Raw genomic sequence first — 22,488 nt, 5'->3', positions numbered from 1 at the left:
AGGACCACCCTAGTCCACAAGACTATAAACTACATCATTGAGAACATATTGGCAATCAAAGGATAAACAAAAGGATAGGTAGAGGATGCTATCTGGTTCTTCAAGCTGGGGAGCTTAGTTCTCATTCATCTATAGGGCGATGACTAGCAGTGATGTGATTGTGTGTGATGTCGCCACTATCGGTCACGTGATAGCTGTGGTAGGAAGGAAGCCACACAACTAGTGGGTACAACAACTTCTGTAGCTAGGACCTCTCACACCTCCCGTCTCCTTGTTCAGAAGCATTGAGGTGGTGATGCAGGATAAGATAAAAAATAACAAGAATAACATCATATAATGTAAATTATCAGCATATTGAAACACCAGAAAATGAATAATCCAAAATAAAGTATTCTTTATCAATTCTAGTTAAATCCTAGATATCTTTTTTATTTGTATACTTATCCTGCATTACTCCTTAATGCATATTACTGTTTGTTCTCGACAGAGAAAAGAGCTGGGTCTTTGTTTGAAGAAGTTGTTCCAACTAGCTGAGAGGCCAACCCTATCAAGCAGCTCCCATGTGACCAAAGGAAGTGACGTCACGCATCCTCACATTACTCAGGAGTCCAGACATCGGAAGGCATTAAGGGGAGGCAGCTCTGCGATGGGTGGGTCCCTTTAGATGCAGTAATGCGGAATCGGTAGTGGGCATACCTTCAGATGTGGTCTTTCATCTTTTTTTCCAGACTCTGTTCCCTCAGCCTGTCTTTGGCTGTATGGTCGGCATCAATGACCATAACATGGAAGGGAAGAGTCAGGTAAGCGTTGTGTCCTGGTACTACACAGCCATCGACGATAACCCTCAAGTTAAGGCCTTAGACTGGAGTACCGAGTCGCATGCAAGTGGGGCATGAACCTTCTAGTCCAGGGCATTACGCCAGGGAAGGTGGAAATGCCGGCTCTGGACTGGAGGCGAGGGTAGTGATGTGTAGTCGTGGTTACCTGTTGGGCCACTACTAATGGACAAAGCTGTGTGTGCCTTGCACATCCTAAAATGCAACGTCTTGCATATGGTGACTGGCGACGATTGTGTTTGGTCGCCAGAAACACCCCTCCAAGATGGCACGTAGAGAGCAGTTGCTGTGTAGCGCCATCGTGGAGGCAACCGCCCGGGTCTCATGCGGATTGATGGAGCTTGGGGGGTCCAATCCCACGGCCTCGTAGGCCTGGAGAATGATGGCTCGAAGCCAGAGGGCGATCGTGTTGCTTCTGTCTTCCGCTTGCGAGGTCGCAGGTACCGGTATGAAGAGGCGTCGTCGTTGTCTATGGCGTTCCTTGGATAGTCTGACATAGCAACTGAGTGCTCTAACCTGATATAGATGGAGCTCTTGTTCATCTTCCGCGCCCACAATCGAAGATAGTGGACAGATGAGGAACGATCTATCTGGCTGTCATGGGAATTGATTCTTGGTAAAGCAGTCCCATCACAGTCTAGGATGCACGGCTCCGTGTGCTCCCTGCTTGGAGATCTGAGATTTTCATCATGCACCGATCTTCCGGAACTGCCAGGACGGAGTTGAACGCCACAAGGTAGGTCGTGATGGTACTACCCTCAAGCTTACGCTTGTAGCGAAGATAGTGCATGAACTCGGACAGGAATTGAGGCGATGCAGATGTGGGGTCTTGTTGTTTGCCCCTGCAAAAGCTCTCGAAGGATTGCCACTTGTCGTCATAGAGGCTCCTTGTGGTCCGACGATGCGCCATCGTGATGGCCCTAGCCGCTCTGTCCGAGTAGCCTTTGGCGTTCAGTGCTCTCTGTAAATGGACCAGACGTGAAAATATAACTTGTCTGGTCCTGGTCCTCTGTGAGGGTGGATCAGCAGGTTTGGCCAATCTGGGAGTGGGTTGGAATCGGATAGCTCTCTGAGGTCGACGAACCAAGCCCTCGCCAGCCACCAGGGCGTGACTAAAGTCAGATCAAGGTTCTGTGTCGATCTGATCTTCTGGACGACTTTGGGAAGGAGTACAGGTGGCGGAAAAGCGTACACTCTTAATCCTTCCCAGGGGACGCTGAAAGCCCAAGCCTGGGGATCCGGGACCGGCAATATGTAGGTCGGGATCTAGTAGTTCTGGCTCTTGGGGAGACCATGGTCTCGACAAACAAGAGCGAAGGCTTCTGGGTGAAGTTTCCACTCTGTGGGAGCGACCTTGCCTGGCCGAGATAGTGCATCAGCTAGGCTGTTTCGGCACCCCGGATTGTGTTGAACGAACTGGACCCCCAGATGTTCCACCAGGTGAAACAATTGGAACGTCTGTTGAAGGAGCGAGGTCGAGCGAGTCGTTCCCTGGTTCTGTAGGCACCATATGACGGTTATGTTGTCCGTCAAGATAGAGAGCCGGGCATGTCTGAGGGCCTGCTTTGAATGAGCGATGGTCTCGACAAACAAGAGCGAAGGCTTCTGGGTGAAGTTTCCACTCTGTGGGAGCGACCTTGCCTGGCCGAGATATGGTCAGGATAAGTGGTCAGGAGATATGGTCAGAATGAGCGATGGTCAGGATAAGTGCCTCCAGTTCGAGGTTGTTGATATGCCTTAGGAGCTGATTGGCGGACCACAGACCCGAGGCGACCTGTTCCTCCAGGTGTGTACCCAATCCCTGTACCGTCCACCACCGGAGATGCTGCTTGAGGTGATCTGGGAGGACGATGGATACCGAGGGGTCCTGGCACCTGATGTAGGGAGCCATGAATATCTGAACTGGGCGCAGTTGGAGCCTTATTCTGTAGGTCAAGTCCTTCGTGGTAGGTGGAGGCCTGGAGTCTGGTGCAACTGCATGCGCTCCCACTAGTCTCTGGGTACAGAGAGGAGGTGCGTCTATGTATGCCTCGAACTGAATGTCCCGGAGATGGAGGTAAGAGGCTATTGGCTTGGTAAGCCGTGTGAATAGCCACTGGTCCGAAGAAATTCCAAATGGGAAGACCACCCATTGATAATGGACTCCCATAAAGATGAAGCAAAGGAATTTCTGGTCGTCGGGATGTATAGGGACATGTAGGTAGGCATCCTCGATATCCAGGCCGATGAGTACATCCTGTGCCTGGATCCAGGATCACAGTAACCTGAGGGTGGTCATCCTTTTCTTTTGAAATAAGGTGGACGTGCCAGGTAGCGTTTGTTGAAAGCGGCGTGGTTGTGGATCATCCTGTGTTTGTCTGAGTCCTTCTTGGGGACTAGGAAGACAGGTGAATAGAAGCCTGATGTTATGGCTGGGGCGTGTATGACCTCTATTGCTTCCTTGTCTAGCAGCGCCGTGATGTTCTGGCTTAGTAGCTAATGTGGGGTAGGGGGGTAGGTGTCCGCTATGGGGGACGATGTAAGTGACGGGTCATCCATAAGCGTCAGCTTGTACCCGTGTTGGATGATGTTGGTGACATAAGGGTCCCCCAGGATCTCCCAATGCTGCCAGAATTGACCCAGTCTTCCACCTACTGGAGTGTCAACAACTGGAGGTCCTAGTCGTGCCTGTCTGGCAATTCACTTGAAGTCCTGTGGTCAGCATTACCTCCCTTGGGGTGGCTGCGGCGGGACTGGTATGCGACCAAGGACTTGCCTTTTCCTCTGCCTCTGCCCTGAGAGGTTGAGGTGGCACCCTGTCCCTGGGGCTGGAGGGTGTTGCGTCGAGGCTGGTATGAGCCAGACTGGGACGCCTTAGCGAAGGCTGGATGTGACACCCTAGCCAGCACCTTGAGAGCTGTCTCGTCTCAGGAAATGGCTGAGACTCGGGAGCGTGTCTTTGAGATCTGTCCGTTAAATTGGTCAGAGGAGGACCATGGTTGATGCAGGAGGTCTCTATTGAACTCTGGGTCCCAGTCCGACAGAGCAAGGTAGCCCAGGCGCCTCATGGTAGTGAGCTCAATCAGGGCGACGCACATGTGGGAGTGCATATGTTCTACTTGTTGCTGGAGGTAGGATACGACGGCGGTTAGGTGGTTGATCCTATCAGGGTTATCCTCCGACAAGTCCTGAAGAATGGCTCTGGAGGACAACGCCATCAGTGAGAGAGGCTTGAGAGTATGGCGAATCTCGGTCTCCATGTAGGCGAGTTTATTGTCAGAAACTCGTACTGAGGTGGAGCGGTTAGACCCAGTGATGCGGTGCATCTAAGGTATGAGCGTGGTCCGCGACCTGGAGAGAGTGGACTGGGTACTTGCCTCGAATATAGCGTGGAGGCCTGAAGGACGGAGTGAGCTTACTGAAGTCATCCAGGGCGGAGGTCACGTCCCTGATCAGCGGGTTCGTTTGGATCAAGGTAGGATCCAAACCAGATGGCTGTCTTGCTATCGACCTCTTGGCCAGGAGAGGGATCGACTGTCTCCAATCTATCCGCCAACCAGTGTGCATCCTGGTCTAGGCCCAGTCTGAGGGGGTGTCATCATAACAAGGGATAAAGGCGCCCTCCAAGGAGTCGGAATGATAGCCACTGTAGCGTCTTTGAACAGGCAAGCGGCTCCTTGGTGGCAGACCCCGACGAGATGATCGACTGTCACTCCGACGTGAAGATGTACTTGGGGAAGCAAAGTCCACAGAGTAACGAGAGGTAGAGGGGACATTCCATCTTCCCCAGGCAAGTGAGTTAACTGACTAAAAAAGTCCAGTTTCCACCCTTGCCGAACTAGGCTGGTATTATGGAGTTACATTTTGGCTGGACTAACAAGTCTATGCATAGTCCAATCAAGATCGCACACCGAAATCGAAATCCGGTTCGTAAACTATCAAGCCGATTTTGGTCGATTGCAGGATTTGCAAAGCATGTGCACTCATGCAACTCGTCAACAGATATTTTCTAAATCTTTTCATGTTTTTGATCATAGTGCTTACGCGATTTGATGCATTACGCGATGTAAGACACGTTTTATCACAATATAGATCTTGATTATCGATCAGATCATCTTGACTTGGGCGCCACCGTTTTGTTTGAAACAAACGTAAGTGATACGAGAGGTGGAATCTGATTGGTTCATATGAGAGGCACAGAAGCCACATAACTCGTAATAGCCACTGGGGGCGCTCCGATCGAGCCCAGGAGATCCAGTCTAGTTTGGCAAGGGTGGAAACTGGACTTTTAAAGTCAGTTAACTCTCTTGCCTCGGGAAGATGGGGACATTCATGCCTGATGACAGATATGTTTTTAAAGAGAGAGGTGTCTATCATGGGTGTCTGTGCCGTAGGCGGGGGCGCCTGTGGGAGACTGAGTGTCTGTCCTGTGGATAGTATAGGCGTCTTTTGGTAAGCGAACACCATGCCGGGCGTCCTGGTGGTGGCTGCCACCGTAAAGATAGACACGGTAGTGGTCGTCAGATGCTCTGGATAGAGACTGAGACCATGGTACCCGACAATCAAGATAGTAGGGGGGCTAGTCGTCGGAGATGGCCGATCTGTTGGTGGGCGAATTCTCGGAATGGTCCAACATCTTGTTTCCTTGCCTGTTGCGTTCTCTGTTTGCTGGACACATGGAGGTACTGTTTAAAAGCTGTTGGAAAGCGGGAGACAGTCTTTTTACTGATGACCCTGGAGACATTGAGATGTACAATTAAGGGGGTGGGGATCCCACGCCGACATATTACGCCGGCACTTTGAGCAAGAGGGCATGATATCTGCATGAAGCAGTGTAAAATCACAAGTCGTCCCTGCCCGATTATGTATGCTATAATTTGTTTATTCCACTGTGTGGGTTTATGAAACAATTATAACAACAAACGTAAGACAACACACAAACGAAGACAAAATACTTGCGAGGGTACGCCAATGGAAAATATTAAAGACGGCTACTTGAAACAACAAGACACCTGGCATTATCCATTGTTTTCTTTTGAGAAAACACCAGTAAGTATCAAAAAATGTTATGCACATGTTTATAAAACATAGAATGTACAATACAAACTGTAGGCACAACACAAAGACAATAAACATTAACTCAAATAGCAAACACATGAGGGTTTGAACAAGTTTATGCTACAGCAAAAAACAGGTCTTGACTCAGCAAGTGACAAGAGTAATCCATGACGTCACTTCCTTTGGTCACGTGGGAGCTGCGTGATGGGTTGGCCTCTCAGCTAGTTGGAACAACTTCTTCAAGCAAAGACCTTCACACAGCTCTTTGTCAGGAACAAGCAGTAATATGCAATAAGGAGTAATGCAGGATAAGTACAAAATATGAGATGTAACTAGAGTGTTACCTGTGTCTGGGGCACTTCCTCTGACCGCAGACAGTACACACTGTCTTCATGAGAGTCAGCTCGTCAGACTGGGAGGACAGCTGTAAATATGACTTTGCATCGTCACGCTTGGATAAATGTTTCACATCAAACTGATTTGGTAGTACTGGAAATTCTACTCATACTTCAAATTCTCATATGGGATTATTTACTGGAGACAATGGTTAACAGAGTTCCTCTTACATCACAATCTTAGGCCCGTGCATTTTTATATATCTTCATAATGTCATCATGATGCCATAGTATATACAAAAATGTAACATGTGTATGCTGATGGAATAATATTCATGAACATGAATTCATCCTATCGAAAAGTCAAAATAATAACCCTCACCTTTTTCTTCCTGCTGTACATAGGCAACAGGTTTGGCAGCAGTGTGTTGGGACTGACACACACATAGGTCACTGCCATGCCAACCACAAATGACCATACTGCCAGGAACCATTTCAGATAGCTGCAATGACAAAGTGCACATTTGTTTTAATGACAAACATAAACAACATGAACATTCCTGATATCAACAGCTAAGTAAAGACTGGTGATGTTCAATTAGCTGATTTCATCCATGTCTTGTCAGTAGGCTTCCTAAATCAAATATTCATACATTCTACATATTTCTTGGTGATAAAACAGAAGAAACACTTATCTCTATGATTGCTCAGTTCTCACACATTCGTTATTTGTACCAATGTTAGATCATCATGTCTGACTAAACTAAAATAAAAAACAAAATATCATACCATCATGTATATCTGAACATCATATGCAAAGTTCTCACTCATTGAAAGTTGAAATATCAGTCTAGAGAATTAGTTAAATTCTAAAACTATCAAAATTCTTAAATAATATTTTCCTATTTTCTGCATTCAATAATAGAGAGATCTCCTGTGAAACACTGAAACAGCCTCAAGACCATGTATGCTATCACACTGACATGTAGGTAGTTATCAACATTAATCTGGAAAATATCCCTAAAACATTCTGTGAAATAATTGGGAAATCATTGATCACAAAGTTCTACAGAGAAAAAAAGAGGTCTCCACTAGCAACAGTAGTATTTGGAAGTTGAAATCATTATTTATATTATTTTCATACACCTACATTGAATTTTATGCCAAAAAAATTGTGAAATCTTAAGCCTTAAGACTTATATATTTGAAATAAATATGTTTTCATACATAACCAATAGTGCAAATACTAACCCTTAAGAAGGACATATTTCTACTTGTCCTTATGATACCTTAACTATTAGACAGTTTGGCACAGGACTAGTGCCAATTTCTAGTCCTAGTCCAATGTATGTATGTATGTATGTATGTATGTATGTATGTATGTATGTATGTATGTATGTATGTATGTATGTATGTATGTATGTATGTATGTATGTATGTATGTAGGTACTATTATCTGCTCAAATGTGTTTTTATTTGTGCCCCGACCAGTTGATACTTTGGCATTCCAATTACCATGGTCAACTCCCTGTGGAGTATACAACCCAAGCTGCTGCTCAAGGGCGCTAGAAGGTTTTTACATCCACCTCACATATGTTTTTGTACTGTGAGAGTTTTTACAACATTCACATTGCCAATAGTGTTTACTCATCAAACAGCTTTGCGAGCAAATAAATCTGGTATCTTCATGAGAGTGAGTGAGTGAGTAAGTTGGGTTTAATGCCGCTTTTAACAGTATTCCAGTTATATCATGGCGTGTAAGCTTAATGTGGGAGGAAAGCCCGAAGTGATGCAGGTCTCAGACGTTAACCACTTTGGTGAAACCCACAAGCATGGGTATGGTGCTGACAAACCTAGAAACATAATCAGGGCGAACCAGGATTCGAACACACAATCATAGGTTTCTCAAGGGACGCAACTCTGCACAGCGCATCGAGGTGCCTTAGACGACTGAGCCACCCGTGCCCCCATCTTCATGACAGAAATAAGACTTTGAGACTTTTCCAACAAAATAAAAATAAAAAGTGGATCTAACCAAGAGCCGCAATGGGATTCTGCAGTCAATTAGACATGTCATGTCTTGACTATAGGATCCATCGCCGCTCTCGGCTAAAGTGGATCATGCTGCTTGGTTACATGTCTAGATACACACCACCCCATGAGCATTCATTCTGTTTCCATATTCACAAAACTGCTTAGCCAAGGGTTACAAAGTGGCACTAGTCCTATTTTTATAGTCCTTGCCAATCTGCCAAATAGTTAAAGGGGCACTGATCTAAAGCGATTCCCCAGGACTGCATGGTTGTTGCCTTTGTTATTGTTTTTTCCCCGTGAGTACCCGGATGATACGCAACGCAACTGAACGTGACAAGAGACTGGGCTACCGTCTGCAAGGACAGCAAAATAAACTTGGAGGCAATGTTTGTTTTACTCATGTCTGAACACTGATTGGTTAACCGTGATCCATAAAGATTTCGATAAAGGGCACATGTTAATTAATTTCTTCAGCCTAAACAAACAGACAAAAAGAAAGGTGGAGCTCATTTGGAAATACCCCTTATTGTTATAGCTTTATAATATTAAAAAAGTATCCATGCAGTGAAAGCATCCTCAGATTTCAGTTTGCGTCAATACGATTACTACTCCCTTGTTGTCATCCACGTTTTCTGGTATAACCCTACACTTGTGTATTTGTCGTCATTCACTTGATTCTCTGTTAATGAATCTATTACAGGTACAATTAGTGGTAGCACCACTCAGAATACCTGACAAAGGTTCCAATGTGGCATTTATTGTGTCTGGGGTAATTATTCAACTAAATCCAGGTCTGAAGTGAGGTAAAATGTGTGTTATGTTATATGCACATGGCAGCCCAGCAAGAGATGATTGATCAGTTGATTTACATTTTTGTAAATCAACGAATCGTTCCTAGTCATCAAACAGAATATACATTGATTGATTAATCACTGTTATCTTGCACAGTGAATATGTCAAAAGTAAGTGTTTACAAGTATAAGTTTACTAAAACAAAGGGAATACACTCATATCATGGCGTGAAGTGCCGATGTAAACACAACATACTTTGTTCAAAGGGTTAACCGATAATACGTTGATTGGTTGCTCATAGTTATCTAACTCAATGGATTTTATTTCGGAACCGTGGACGTTATGAAAATAATTGTCACGTGGGTTTTCTCAGCCGACCTTTGAGACTTGACACCTATGTGAAACACCTGAAACAATCTAAGTGATCAGTTCAGAAACGAACGCGGTTTATAATATCCCGAAACGATATATATATTTTAAAATATTTGATTGTTACAGAGAAACGTGACATCGAATTAGTTTCTATATACAGCAGCTGACATGTGGGAAATTGTTCCTTTGTGTGGATATTCACGGATACATTCAGCGAACAAGGAAGCTGCCTAAAAATATACACATAAATTTGGTAGGTTGTAATTATGATATTTGCATTTTGTTTTCCTTCATTTGCTGTAGCATTGGACAGATTCTTGTTCATCTACGTCTTGGTTGGGAAATTCTTCGATGCATAATAGACATTGTTTTCAAAAGACTTTCCTTTGAAAGCGTGTATATATTACAGTCAATTTGTAAAATGTGATTCTCTCAGGCAATTTATAAAATGTGTAAATATTTTTCAGTCATTTTGACTGAAAAATGTGTCCATTTCTTTAACAGAATGATTAAGATTGATTAAGACGATCAAAAGGGCCTAAAACATCACAATAGATTATTATGTAGGATTAGAAGCCAAACAATATAGAAATGTACTTTTCATCGCAACATTTTTTCAGCCTCATGGTGATGATATTAAACGTAAAAATGTTTGGAATTCGTTATCATAGTGATACAGATGGACATATTTTTCAGTCAGTTTGTAAAATAACTGAATATTGAGGCGTTTAATAAATTTCCTACGTGAAAATTTTGCACATTTTGACTGTAAAAATATAAACACGATAAAATAAGCAATGCTCAGGAAAAATATTTACTTTGTATTGCAAGTCAAAACAGAGTAAACGAAAATCACACAATTACCAAGCAAATGACTTATCAAAACTTCGTCACCATTACCGATGCTATATACCCACAAAGATACCTACATTTCCTTATTATTTCCAAAACTGTATTTCATTTTGTTGATCAATGTGACCATACGCCCATACTATCAATAAAAGTGACAAATGTGTTTACGAATTGCGCAGCACAGGTCGCGAAATAGTCTAGGTTTCTGCTATATCATCCGGGTGCTCATGGGAAAAAAACAATAACAAAGGCAACAAGCAGTCCCAGGGAATTGCTTTAGATCAGTGCCCCTTAAGGTATCATAAGGCCTAGTAGATATTTGCCATTTTTAAGGGTTTTGCTATAGATCTATGTTATAATATTATAAGGACTAGTGGACCAAAAATGTTAGTTTCTACCCCTGGTAGCCTTGTATCCCTGGCAGATCCAGTGGCGGGGTTCTGGGGGTGGCCACATCTGATGATATTTTGTATGCACATTTCCTACAATAATGTTGATTGAGTTAAAGTAACATTATGAATAATAGTTTACATATAGTGTTTGTGATTTGGGGGTTAGGAATTGGGGTAGGTACCCCACCAAACCCTGAAGTTACAAATGACACTAGTGGAAGCCCCCCTTATGTAAAATCGTGGCTCCGCCCCTGAGTATGATCTAGTTTGGAAATTGGTGAGTTTGTGCCAGGTTGTTTGACACATTCAAGAAGACATGTGAATGATTATCTCATTCTGTGTTACAATATTTTATCACAACGAAAATGCAGCATGAACCAACCTCTTTGAGTCATGTAAATCTCTACATCACCTGTCTCAGTGTCTGACAGGTGCGTGCTGCTGCCCAACACATTTCAAAACCACAACATACCTGTAGAAGATCAGTGTGAGAATAAGCAACACAACTGTTCCAGAAGTGAACTTGACATGCTTCTGGGCGTAAAATTTTAAAATATACCATGGTATCATATTTAAAAAGGAAATAAGTTTCACATAATATGTTTCACAACTGATCGATCTGCCCCCTCCTCCTCCAGATGTTGACGGAAGAGCTATGTCAGGGAGACAACTCTATCTCTTAATCGCGAACAACCACAAGAAGGATCAACACACGGTGCCATATGTTCGCTGGTACCTTTTGACGGCCACTGCTCAGTCTGAGCAGGATTTGTGGGAACATGCCAGTGTATTATTCATTCCAGTTGCATGTTGCCTCCTCAAGATATGCTATAATACATATTTTATGTTTGTATTATTATAAACTTATCCATTAACTTTGAGGTAACACTCACGATTGCGTGATTGATATCAACCCATAAAAAATACCCCGTTGACATGCACATTTACACACTAAGTAATTTTACACACGTGTAACTATACATACGTGTGTTTATGTAACTGTACTATGCGTTCACATGAACATTAAAGTAGGTGTGTAGCTAAATAAGGTATGCGAACGGTTAAAGTGGTGCCTGTTCACGACTTGAAACATGAAACAGGTTGTTTTCCAATCCAAGTCGAATGAGAAGAGAGTTACCTTTAAGAAATTTACGCATGAAGCAACATGTGTTTGATTTTTATCTGTACACAAATTTTCTAGTAATTTAAACCCAAAGAAAACACTGTCCGACCAGCTATGAATGTCCGCATAATAGTTGCTAGTGCTGTATCCTGAACAGCGTCAACTTCAGAATACAATGCTGTTGCCAATTTGTTCATGAGTAAATGTGTTCACATGACAAGTATACTCACGTACTCAAATATACATGCTTATGTATAGAAGTGCATGGATACGGTGCATTAGTGAACATCAGTTTCTCTGCGTTTTACATGTTCCATGACAAAATTGTGTTTATCGTCGCGTCCAAAATTACTGTATATAGCGACGTGTGTATGTATGTTTGTGCATATATTCGTCTAGGCTGAAGCCAGTTTTATAATGCCATCTTTCCGAAGCAAGGGCGTTAACTGACTATAAAAGTCCAGTTTCAACCCTTGCCGAACTTAGCTGAATTTCCAGGCTCGATCTTAGCGCCACCAGTGGCTATTACGAGTTATGTCCCTTCTATGTCCCTACTATTGACAGTCAGATTCCACCTCTCATATCACTTGCATTTGCTTCAAACAAAATGGCGGTGCCCAGTGAAGACGATCTGATCGATAATCAAGATCTATAATTTAACAAAACGGGTCTTACGTCACAAAGTGCATCAGATCACTTGAGCACCTCGATTAAAAACATCAAAAGATTTGCATAATATCTGTCGACGCCCAGTTGCCGGCACACATGCTCTCCAAATCCTGCAATCGACCGAAATCTGCACGCTGAAATCCATGTTGTTTGCGAACCGGATGTCTTGTTCGTCACGCGATTTTGATTGCATATAGACTCTTTAGTCCAGCCAAAAGTAACTCCGGAATTCCAGTCTAGTTCGGCAAGGGTGGAAACTGGACTTTTATAGTCCTTGTCTCGGGAAGATGCCAAAATCCATGCTGTTCAGAATCTCGAGCAGGTCGTTGACAAAACAAGGCGGCATCCCTGTTTCAGTCCACGAGTTACACTAGACCGCGGCGTTTCAAGTCCATTTAGTCGCACACAAAACTTTACATCCTTATACAGAGACAACATGGCTGGGAACATCTTCCCGTTGATGCCTATTTTCTCTCTAGCTTGTTCCATATAATATTCATGTCAAGAGGCTCCTTCTACAATGTTATACCAGTTTCAATATTGGATATTAAAGACGAAAGTGAGCTTGTGTATACAGTTTCTTCCGGAAACGTTCTCTTCAGAAACATTATACCCCTAGAGGATCTATTCTCACTAGCAAAAGAAACGCAAGTGGTTTTAAGCAAATAGGTAACAAACACGGAACCATGAATTGATACGAGTTTTAGCATGTAGTGAAGCCTGATGATGTTATCAATATTTTTGGTTGCATTTTGGAAGCCCCGAGTAAAAACGCAACATAAAAAATGAATCGCCAAAACGCACCATTTCAATGAATCTGTGGGTATCATGCACCCATTTCTCGCGAAATCGAAAATGCAGGAACTGTCACAATCTGTAGTGGGTATAAAACTGTGGCCGATTCTTGGACCTACCACTCCTTGGTCAACAATGCCACGCCTAACTCCAATTCAGAGAAACCAGGCTATCGGACGTTTGGAAGCTGGAGAGTCTGTCCAAGATGTTGCCCGTAATTTAAACGTTAACATAACCACAGTTTACCGTCTCCTGCATCCATACAATGCTACACAGACCACAGATGACCTTCCTCGGAGCGGTCGTCCTAGGGTCACAAGATCGGCAGATTACCCGTCAACACCAGCGACATCCGTTCCTAACTGCAAGTGAAAGTGCTCGACAGACCATAACACATAATCGACACATTAGCCGGGACATTGTGATCCGACGTCTCCTTTCCAACAACCTCAGATGTCGCCGACCAGCACGTCGTCCTGTTCTTCAACCATGGCATTGGCTAGCACGACTTCAGTGGGCACAGGGTCATCGCAAATGGCGTCATCGTGAGTGGAGGTGTGTCATCTTCTCTGATGAAAGTGGCTTTTGTGTCTCCCATGCAGACGGAAGAGTCAGAATTTGGCGGCGTCGAGGTGATCTTTTCGCTGACAGTAACGTCGTGGAAAGGGATCCATGGTGTGGACATAGCGTCATGATATTGGCAGGGATTGGACTTAATGCAAGACTTGGACCCATGTGCTTTCTGAATGTTGGTCAAGGTCGGGGATACGGCGTCACTGCTCAGCGGTATATCGAGCAAGTGATCAGACCCCACGTTGTTCCATTTTTTGCACAACATCAACAACACATTTTCAAGCAGGACAACGCTCGTCCCCATGTTGCCAGAGCTACCATGGCCTTTCTGCAGCAACACAACATCCGTGTTCTACCGTGGCCAGCTCTCAGTCCTGATCGGAACCCCATCGAACACTTGTAGGATGAGGTTGAAAGGCGTCTGCCCAATGTGCGCCCAGTCCCTACAACTGCCGATGAACTACGCACAGCTGCTCTGGATGTGTGCAGAAGGATCCCTAGGGCCTTCACAAATCGTCTGATCCACTCAATGTACAGATGTGTGGCAGTGATCAATGCTAATGTTGGTCACACCAGGTATTGACTGACATTTTGGGTATTGACCCGAAACTGTGTAAGCCCTTAACATTTGAAAAAAACAATTATGTCATCTGCCTTTTAATCCATTTAACTGTCTTCAGTCAAACTTTTGTCAATCTTGCCCTATTAGTATTTCTTGTCTTTACTGTTGAAAATAAATAACATGTATACTGCATACTCGACTTGGGTTTCTTTTGCGTGTGAGTATACATCGACAACAGAATGACTACATCATTTCAAGAAGTTATTCTCAAAACGTTATTCTTTATATTTGGTAGACAATGAGTCTAGTGATGTTGAAATGCTTCTGCTGGAATCGCCTATCACGGAAATGGAAATATTTAATTCTATATATCGCCTTTTAAAACAGGTAAATCTGTTGGTGCATGTTGATTGTGTTATAGCTAAATAGCTTAAATACTTATTTTCCGATATCATGCCTTTTCTGGTTAAATGTTTCAATCGAATTTTTGATACATGTGTTTTTCTTTCTGTCCGGTCGAATTTTATTATTATTATTATTATTATTATTATTATTATTATTATTATTATTATTATTATTACGTTATTCAAGAATGGAAACGTAAACAATCCGGACAATTGCCGGGGTATATCTCTCTCTGGTATTTTGGTAAAGCATTTACTTCTATCATCAATAGCAGATTAACACAGTGGTCAAACCTGTGAGATTTGATTCCTGAAACTCAGGCGGGATTTATAAAAAGGACTATTCGACTATTGACCACATATTTACTTTGTATGCAGTCATTCAGAAATATTCATCCTTCAGCAAACACGAGTTGTATGTGGATTTTCTTTATTTTAAAATTGCATGTTGTTATGTAAATAGAGCTAAATTGTGGAGTTGTTTGAAAACAAAGGGTTTAGGAGGCAAAATGTTTGCCACTGTTGAAACTATATATGCAGATGTAAAATCATGTGTTCGCTGTGGTGGTATTAAAAGTGACTTCTTTATTGTCCGATTGGCTTACGTCAAGGATGTGTTTAAAGTCCTATACTTTTCTCATTTTTTATAAATGATTTATATGTTGATATCATGCAGTCTGGTAGGCATGGCATCCAGCTCTTCCCTGACATAATACAACTTTCCATGCTACTTGTTGCCGATGATATGATTTTGATGTCTAGTACTATTATTGGTCAACAGAAGCAGCTTGACATACTTTCGGAATATTCAGATGATTGGAAACTTAGTGTTAATCTTGATAAAACAAATATTGTTATATTTCATAGAGGTGGTCGAGTGGCTGCAAGACAGAAACTATTTTTTAATGGTGAATTTATTGTGAATTTATTAATGCTGTGAATGAATACAAATACCTTGGCATATTATACATGTATATATATTTACGAAAGTTCAAGCTACGATACTTATCGTCAGTTCAAGTCATTGCTTGAACCAGAATCTTATTTATCAAACTTACGGTACCAGAATTTTCTTAATATCATTATTCGTTTTAGACTTGGTCTGAATGATGTAAAAATTAACCCAGAAAGATTTTCATCTGTTGAGAAATCCCTTATGTTATGCCCATTCTGTGACATTGTTGTCGAAGATGAATACCATTTTATTTTATTTTCATTTGCCCTATATTCGAAAATCTAAGAAACAAGTACTTACCGCAGTGGTCTTTATCCCATGTTAATGCTATAAGATTGTCTTCATTACTATCATGTAAGGATCCTCTAATACAACATAAACTGGCTTTGTATATATATCATGCGTTTTTGTTACGATGTGAATTGTTACCTTGACTTTGTATCTTATAAAATATGTTATGTACCTCCGTTGTATATGGGCCTGTGGCCTTTCATACAACGAAGAATTGAATTGAACAAAAATTGAGTCATGTATTACAGCATTTACAAAGCATGGTTCACCGCCAGGAAATGTGAAAGCAAGACATATTTACATAGATGTCAGATCAGTCTCTGTCTACCGATCTCTTTCGTTTGTGTTTATTTTCCTACGTGTATATCATTTAGAAATGCAATGAACACATTGTAATGCTGGTACAAGTGACATATTGTGTACATTTTGTACACAGGCGAATTGGGGGAATAACTTATATCCCTCCGACAGTATACGGACGGTCGGCGCCGGCATACAAGTATTGTCGGTATAGTCACACGGCGAAGTTGAGATTTTCAAAGGAAACAGTTGAAACTCCCTCTCAATACATAATTATCTACTTGTTATCAATCAGTGAACAGACTGTTTTCGAGACGAGCTTATTTATAGCCTAATTATGGCGTTTAAGTCAATCTTTAATCCAAATCTCACATATGATATGAACAGTGTATCTCATTAGTGATGCAAGTCTCGCTGCTTCGTTAAACTCATTGTGGTCCAGTCATGCACGTGGATTATAGTTTTAAGAGAACACATCAACGTCTACCATCCATTTTAATTAACGTGAAAAGAATAGTAATGTGGTATTCCCTTAAAACAACAATAAATATGTGATATAGATACAAAGTGATGTACCTGCTTCTAGTGTGTCTTGTACATAGTACCCTCACAACTTAACTCCGTAACCATGCACCTGCTGTGGAAAAGAAATTAAGCATACGTGACTGCTGTATGATTTACTGCACATGCAACTGCGTGCATATTTGTTTATTCAATGGTTAGCAAATGGAATCACTACTCATATACTAATACACATTTCATATTTAATTTTACGCCCCTTCACATCGAAGGAGGCCCGTGAACATCCGGGTTATGATTGGTCTTCAGCAGCCCATGCTGGTGGTTGGGGTGACTGTTCTTGTAAGAGGCGACTAACGGGATCGGGTGGTCAGGCTCGCAGACTTAGCTGGTGCATGTCTTCGTTTCCTTATTGCGTAGATCAATGCTCATGATGTCAATCACTGGAGTGTCTAGTCCAGACTCAATAATTTGCCATGTGCATTAACGATCTGATTGATGATATAAACAAACATTACTGCGGTATTCAAATGGATGCTGTGATGTTGTCAATGGTGTTATATGCCGAGGATATTGCTCTAACTGCACCTGATGAAGCGTCGCTACAATCCATGCTTAAAATGTTTTAAGTGAATGGTGTAACTACATTGGCATCTGTCAATAAACAATAGAAAGACAAATATAGTGCATTTTAGATGCTCATCTGTAACGACATACGATTATGATTTTATTTGTGGTGATATCACATTCAATATGTTGATTTGTTACACATATCTAGAATCGTGGTTAAATGAGTTTTTAGACATGAAAAAACAGGTTTTACACGCAAAAACTCATTTACACACTGGTTGAACACACTGGTTTACATTTACACACTGGTTGAACCTATAATGTTTATGTAGAAGCAATATGGGGGTGTTAACACTTGTCAGAGGGGTACTCAAAGCACGTGATCTAGACTACCAGTTGTCGGACTTTCATTTTGTGGAAGCCTCGGTGGCTGAGTGGGTTAGATCGCTGACTTTGTGTGCTGACGATTAGGTGCATCACTCTGGCAAGTGTGGTTTGGAATCCCAAATATAACATTTGTTAAATACAAAGAGATTAATACCCTACAAAATATGGCGTGTCGTTCTTTCCTTCGTGTGAAAAATAATCTCGCTGTTTATGGCGACATGAGGATCAACTCACCTGTAAATATGCACAGTAACGTTGTCAGGCTTTTGTCAAGTACGAACACCAACAGCATGAATTAATATGTAAACTGTTCCAAAAATATAGTAAATCTTGGTTTTGTAAGCTAAAAAATTGTCATATTTTATGTTGTTGTAATACCATATGTTTTAAATGTCCGATTTAGAGACCAGCGCCCAGTTTTGGCCATGTTTAGATGTGGTTCCCTTCCCACTGCAGTAGAAACTGGTCGTTATACTTGACCACCAACCCTTTTAAATGATAGCATTTGCCCACATTCTTTTAGTATTTATAATGTCCGCTTTGTTGAAGATGAGAGGCACTTTTTAATTCCATTTCCTTTTTATTCTGACTGAAGAGATGAACTTTTAATATATGCACGTAATGGTGTACCCAATCTTAACGGCCTTAACGAGACAGAATTGTTAATACATATTTTACAGAATAATTCAGTAAACATTTTATCTTGAACGTTGTTTAAATATCCATGTATAAAAGAAAACTTTCTTTTATGTCATAATTATATATCGCAACTACTGATATTTTATTTTGTATACACTGATCGTGTGGTTGCATTTATATATAAAATATGTAACACTATTTTATTCATTAAGATCCCGAAATAGTACATATTACATATACTATGTCATTTTGTATTAATGTTGTACCCGTGTCTTTTTGCTGGGCGTTACTTTAATACTTTAATATGTAACCTACCTATTGTGTTAGTAACCATGACAGCTGTAACGCGTGACAGGTAAATAAACCCTCTCTCTCCCTTGTTGCGGGGGAGACTCATGTTGATATCTATATAGAGATATTGACCTCCATGTATTGGTTACACGAGCAATTCTAATTAGGACATGTATGTTGGAAATAAAATTACGTATATAATGCAACTTGTAAAACTGTTAACTAGATGTAGTTACAAGACATATCTTATAACTGAAACGATATATATATATATGCAAATATGTTTTACATATATGTGTATGTGTGTGTGTGTGTGTGTGTGTGAGTTTGTGTTTATTCACATTTGTAACAACTAAAACTCTGTGCATGGAGAGCAGAGTTGTAAGTGTCATGACTAAAGATGCAATACGCCCGCGATAGGCTCTTCCAGTCGAAACACACAACATCTTGACATCTTAGAGGCACAAGTATCTACCACGTTCATAAATATTACGTGGGAACTGGCGTGTACTTAACTTGAAAGAAGCATATCAAAAGTGGTGTCATGCCTCGTAGATGAGGCCATATCACCAGTCCTGTATAAAATACGTTACTACCATACTGGTATGGCATGCTGCTCAGGTTAGTCTTTACAAGGCTCTGCCTACACATATACATCAATGTTTTATGAGGACTTTGTTACATACATGTATAAACATGCCATGCATAGATTTTCAGAACTAAAATGAAACTAGAGTACAAAAGCGTGAAAGTCAAGCAAACTGCCATCTGCATGGGACAGTGTTGTACACGGCGGTGATTGCTGCGTGTATATCACACGTTTGCTGGGCCTCACACCTCATCAAGTATATATCCAGATGTACTCTAGCCTTCTATTATATATAGTCCACTGTTTGTCACGAACGACATCTGTCTGGTGTGTAAAGTATAACCAAGTTGATTTCAGGTTCTTGGTAAAGTTGACATAAACTTGAGTCCACAAACAAATTCGTTTCAGTCTTGTGAAAACATGCGCTCTGAGGTTCACGCAGTAACAGAAGTATTTGTATTCCTATTGTATAATCGCAATCTATGCATAAAAAGATGTTATGTTAGAACCATCATCCATCAATCCATCTCGGTGCACATGTTCTTGGTGTTGACTCATGAAGAAATTGTAGATTCAGTGTATAAACCGATTATGGTCACGTCTGCCATTATTGACTTTACTCCCGATGTATATTCTACATCAATTTTCAGACGTATTGCATCGCGGAACTGATATGTTGACATATTAGAATAAATGATATTTTAATAAAGTGTCACATGTTGTACATAAGCAGATACATTACATTTTATTCATATTAAAAAAACATGCGGCCAAAGAGGCCCACGAGAGACTCGTGTCACTAAGATAACAATAAAAATGCACAAAGTGCATGTAGTTAAATAACTGATAAAAATATCTAACATTTTAAAACCCCTTATTAAGTATTAATGCTAACACAGAATTAGACATCACCATACATTGTCTGTTACTGGATTATTCGATTGGCCATTGTGTCAGTACTGACATTTTGTTTGCATAACCTCGATGTATCATGAGGTAATCCAATCGTACGCCAGTACTGACGCAAGCTGAGTTGAGTACGATACAATATACTGTATTGGCAGATGGGCTGTTGTCATCAACCCACATTTTAGGAAATAACATAATCCACTGTTGTGTGAAAGGCATATGCATTGTCTTGTCAGATTGGCATTAACAAGCTAGACACTTTGCGATGCCTTGTTTGTTATCCATCCACCCTCCCATCCATCCAAGTGTATTTGGTGTTACAACATGAAGAAATTGTAGATTCAGTATATATACCTATTAGTCATGTCTGCAATGATTGACTGTACGCTCGATGTATATTCTACGTCAATGTGCAGACCAGTACATGAAGCAATCATTAATCACTTTAGGACATGCTAATTTGAGTAACATAGACAAATTTATTTAACAAATGACCATCAGAGACCTGATGATGACCGACATAAGTCCCGCGCCGATTGTTGAGGGTCATTACGTCAGTCTCCACCTGGTGGAGGTCCAAGCACGGACATGTAGCGGTCAGTTGCGTCACCCTTTGATCTCTGCTGGCCCCTAACGGTCAGTATTTGGCTTAACCTGTTATCGAGATAATTAGAGGGTGGGGGTAGACATGGCCCGCGCGGTTACGGTTGGGGAAAGAGTTCTCAAAAGAGCAAGAGAGGTCAATTCCTCAGTCCCTGGTTCATTAGAGGCCATGCAGTCAAAACAAATGATAGAAACTGTATGCAGTAATTTCATTGTTTCAGACAAATTGTCCATCCAAATTAAAGCAATTAGTAATTTCACGTCTCATTGCATATTTTAAATTCCATATGTGTTTTTTTAGAGTTATTCAGAATAGCTGATTCGTGAACAACCAAAGGCATCATTAACTTCTAAATAACTGTGTTGTGGACACAGTACTTTATAGTTGTATTTAGGGGGATATTATTGTCCCTGGTAAGTGCAAACGTGTTTTTAACAATTTGTTGATACCCGCCAAGAATAATGCGCAGAACACAAATGAGTCAAATGACTAGAAATAACTACTGAAAGTTGTATATTCGGAACAACATTGTTTTTCGCAACTCTAATTTCTAACGATGAGCAGTTTCAATGGAGATATAACCGGTCCATATTGTTACACACATCTATCTACCAAAGTGCATACTTCAAATTGTTAAACAGTCCCCGAAAAGCTTGTTTTTTGACCGACTCTGACATTATACATTAACACAGCAAGCATCTGAGCATAAGCAGCCACCCGTGTTCTTACAGCGAGTTAATGATTTATGCTCCTTTTTAGAAACATTTCTTTTGTCTATACACATGCACATATATAGACTTCCATGTGTTGATGCATTGCCAGTTCAACCCCCCCCCCCCCCCCCCCCCCCCCCCCCGAGGCAATGGTGGTGTCAAATATAAAAACATAGAACAAAAAGTAATGATAGAAAGGGTACCGGCAGTGATTGGTGTGTCGGGCATCCCCTATGGCTATATACTCTATAGGGATCTGTACTGTCTTGTGGCATTAAATTATAACACAGATACATGCACAATACACACCTGTCATTTAAGTGTTAATTCGTGGACATCTAATATAGTTCCTTTGAAAATCCTTACATATCTTGACACCTTCATATGTGGTTTGATCGTTCAGTATTTATTGATAACATGTACACTGTGAATAAACAATAAAAGAATAGTGCATATTTTAATAATATATGAAATATATAAACGAAATATGTTATTTCGTCATCATTATTTTGCGAATGCTGCATCATTCTGACACAATACCAAAATACATATGATGAAAGTAATGTGTAATCTCCCAGGAGGGTAAATATACTGCTCACGAAATATATAGGTACATCTTATACACAAGGTCTATGTATATCTGCCGTTTTATCCTCTGCGTCACATGGATTTCTACCATATAAGATTGGGTGGTACAAAAAGTCTAAAGTCAATTATTACCAAATTATTTCATTAATGTCACTGAGTTATGGATTTGAAATAAAAAGAGATGTCAGTCCGTTAAAATGTCAAATTTTCAAAAACATAAACACGCTCAGCCGCGTGCCCCTCACACAACAAAACGCTATGCATTGTGGGAATGATTGGGAAGAACCCTCAATCGTTTAGAAACGTCACAACTCTCAACCAATCAGCGACGCGGACCGTTGGTTCGTAGCGATTTAG

The 22,488-nt window shown here is 41.2% G+C and overlaps 1 protein-coding gene across 4 annotated transcripts in view; it reads right to left on the bottom strand.

Moving 5' to 3' along the window:
- The window catches only part of LOC139468128 (sorting nexin-14-like), a 90,383-nt gene extending 79,099 nt beyond the window's left edge, over positions 1-11,284 (bottom strand). For all 4 annotated transcript variants that reach the window (XM_071249886.1, XM_071249888.1, XM_071249887.1 and 1 more), the window contains exons 1-3: positions 11,123-11,284; positions 6,591-6,711; positions 6,218-6,297 (exon numbers count right to left, since the gene is read on the bottom strand). In XM_071249886.1, the coding sequence (XP_071105987.1) occupies positions 6,218-6,297; positions 6,591-6,711; positions 11,123-11,220 (299 nt within the window). In that variant the 5' untranslated portion in view covers positions 11,221-11,284. The remainder of the gene's footprint in view (positions 1-6,217; positions 6,298-6,590; positions 6,712-11,122) is intronic.
- Positions 11,285-22,488: the final 11,204 nt, after the last annotated feature.

Source organism: Haliotis cracherodii, unplaced genomic scaffold (genome assembly GCF_022045235.1).
Source record: "Haliotis cracherodii isolate W230 unplaced genomic scaffold, xgHalCrac1.p SCAF_2, whole genome shotgun sequence".
Classification (NCBI taxonomy): domain Eukaryota; kingdom Metazoa; phylum Mollusca; class Gastropoda; order Lepetellida; family Haliotidae; genus Haliotis; species Haliotis cracherodii.
The sequence above is the reverse complement of the archived record's forward strand: the minus strand, read 5'-3'. Positions and strand labels throughout refer to the sequence as shown.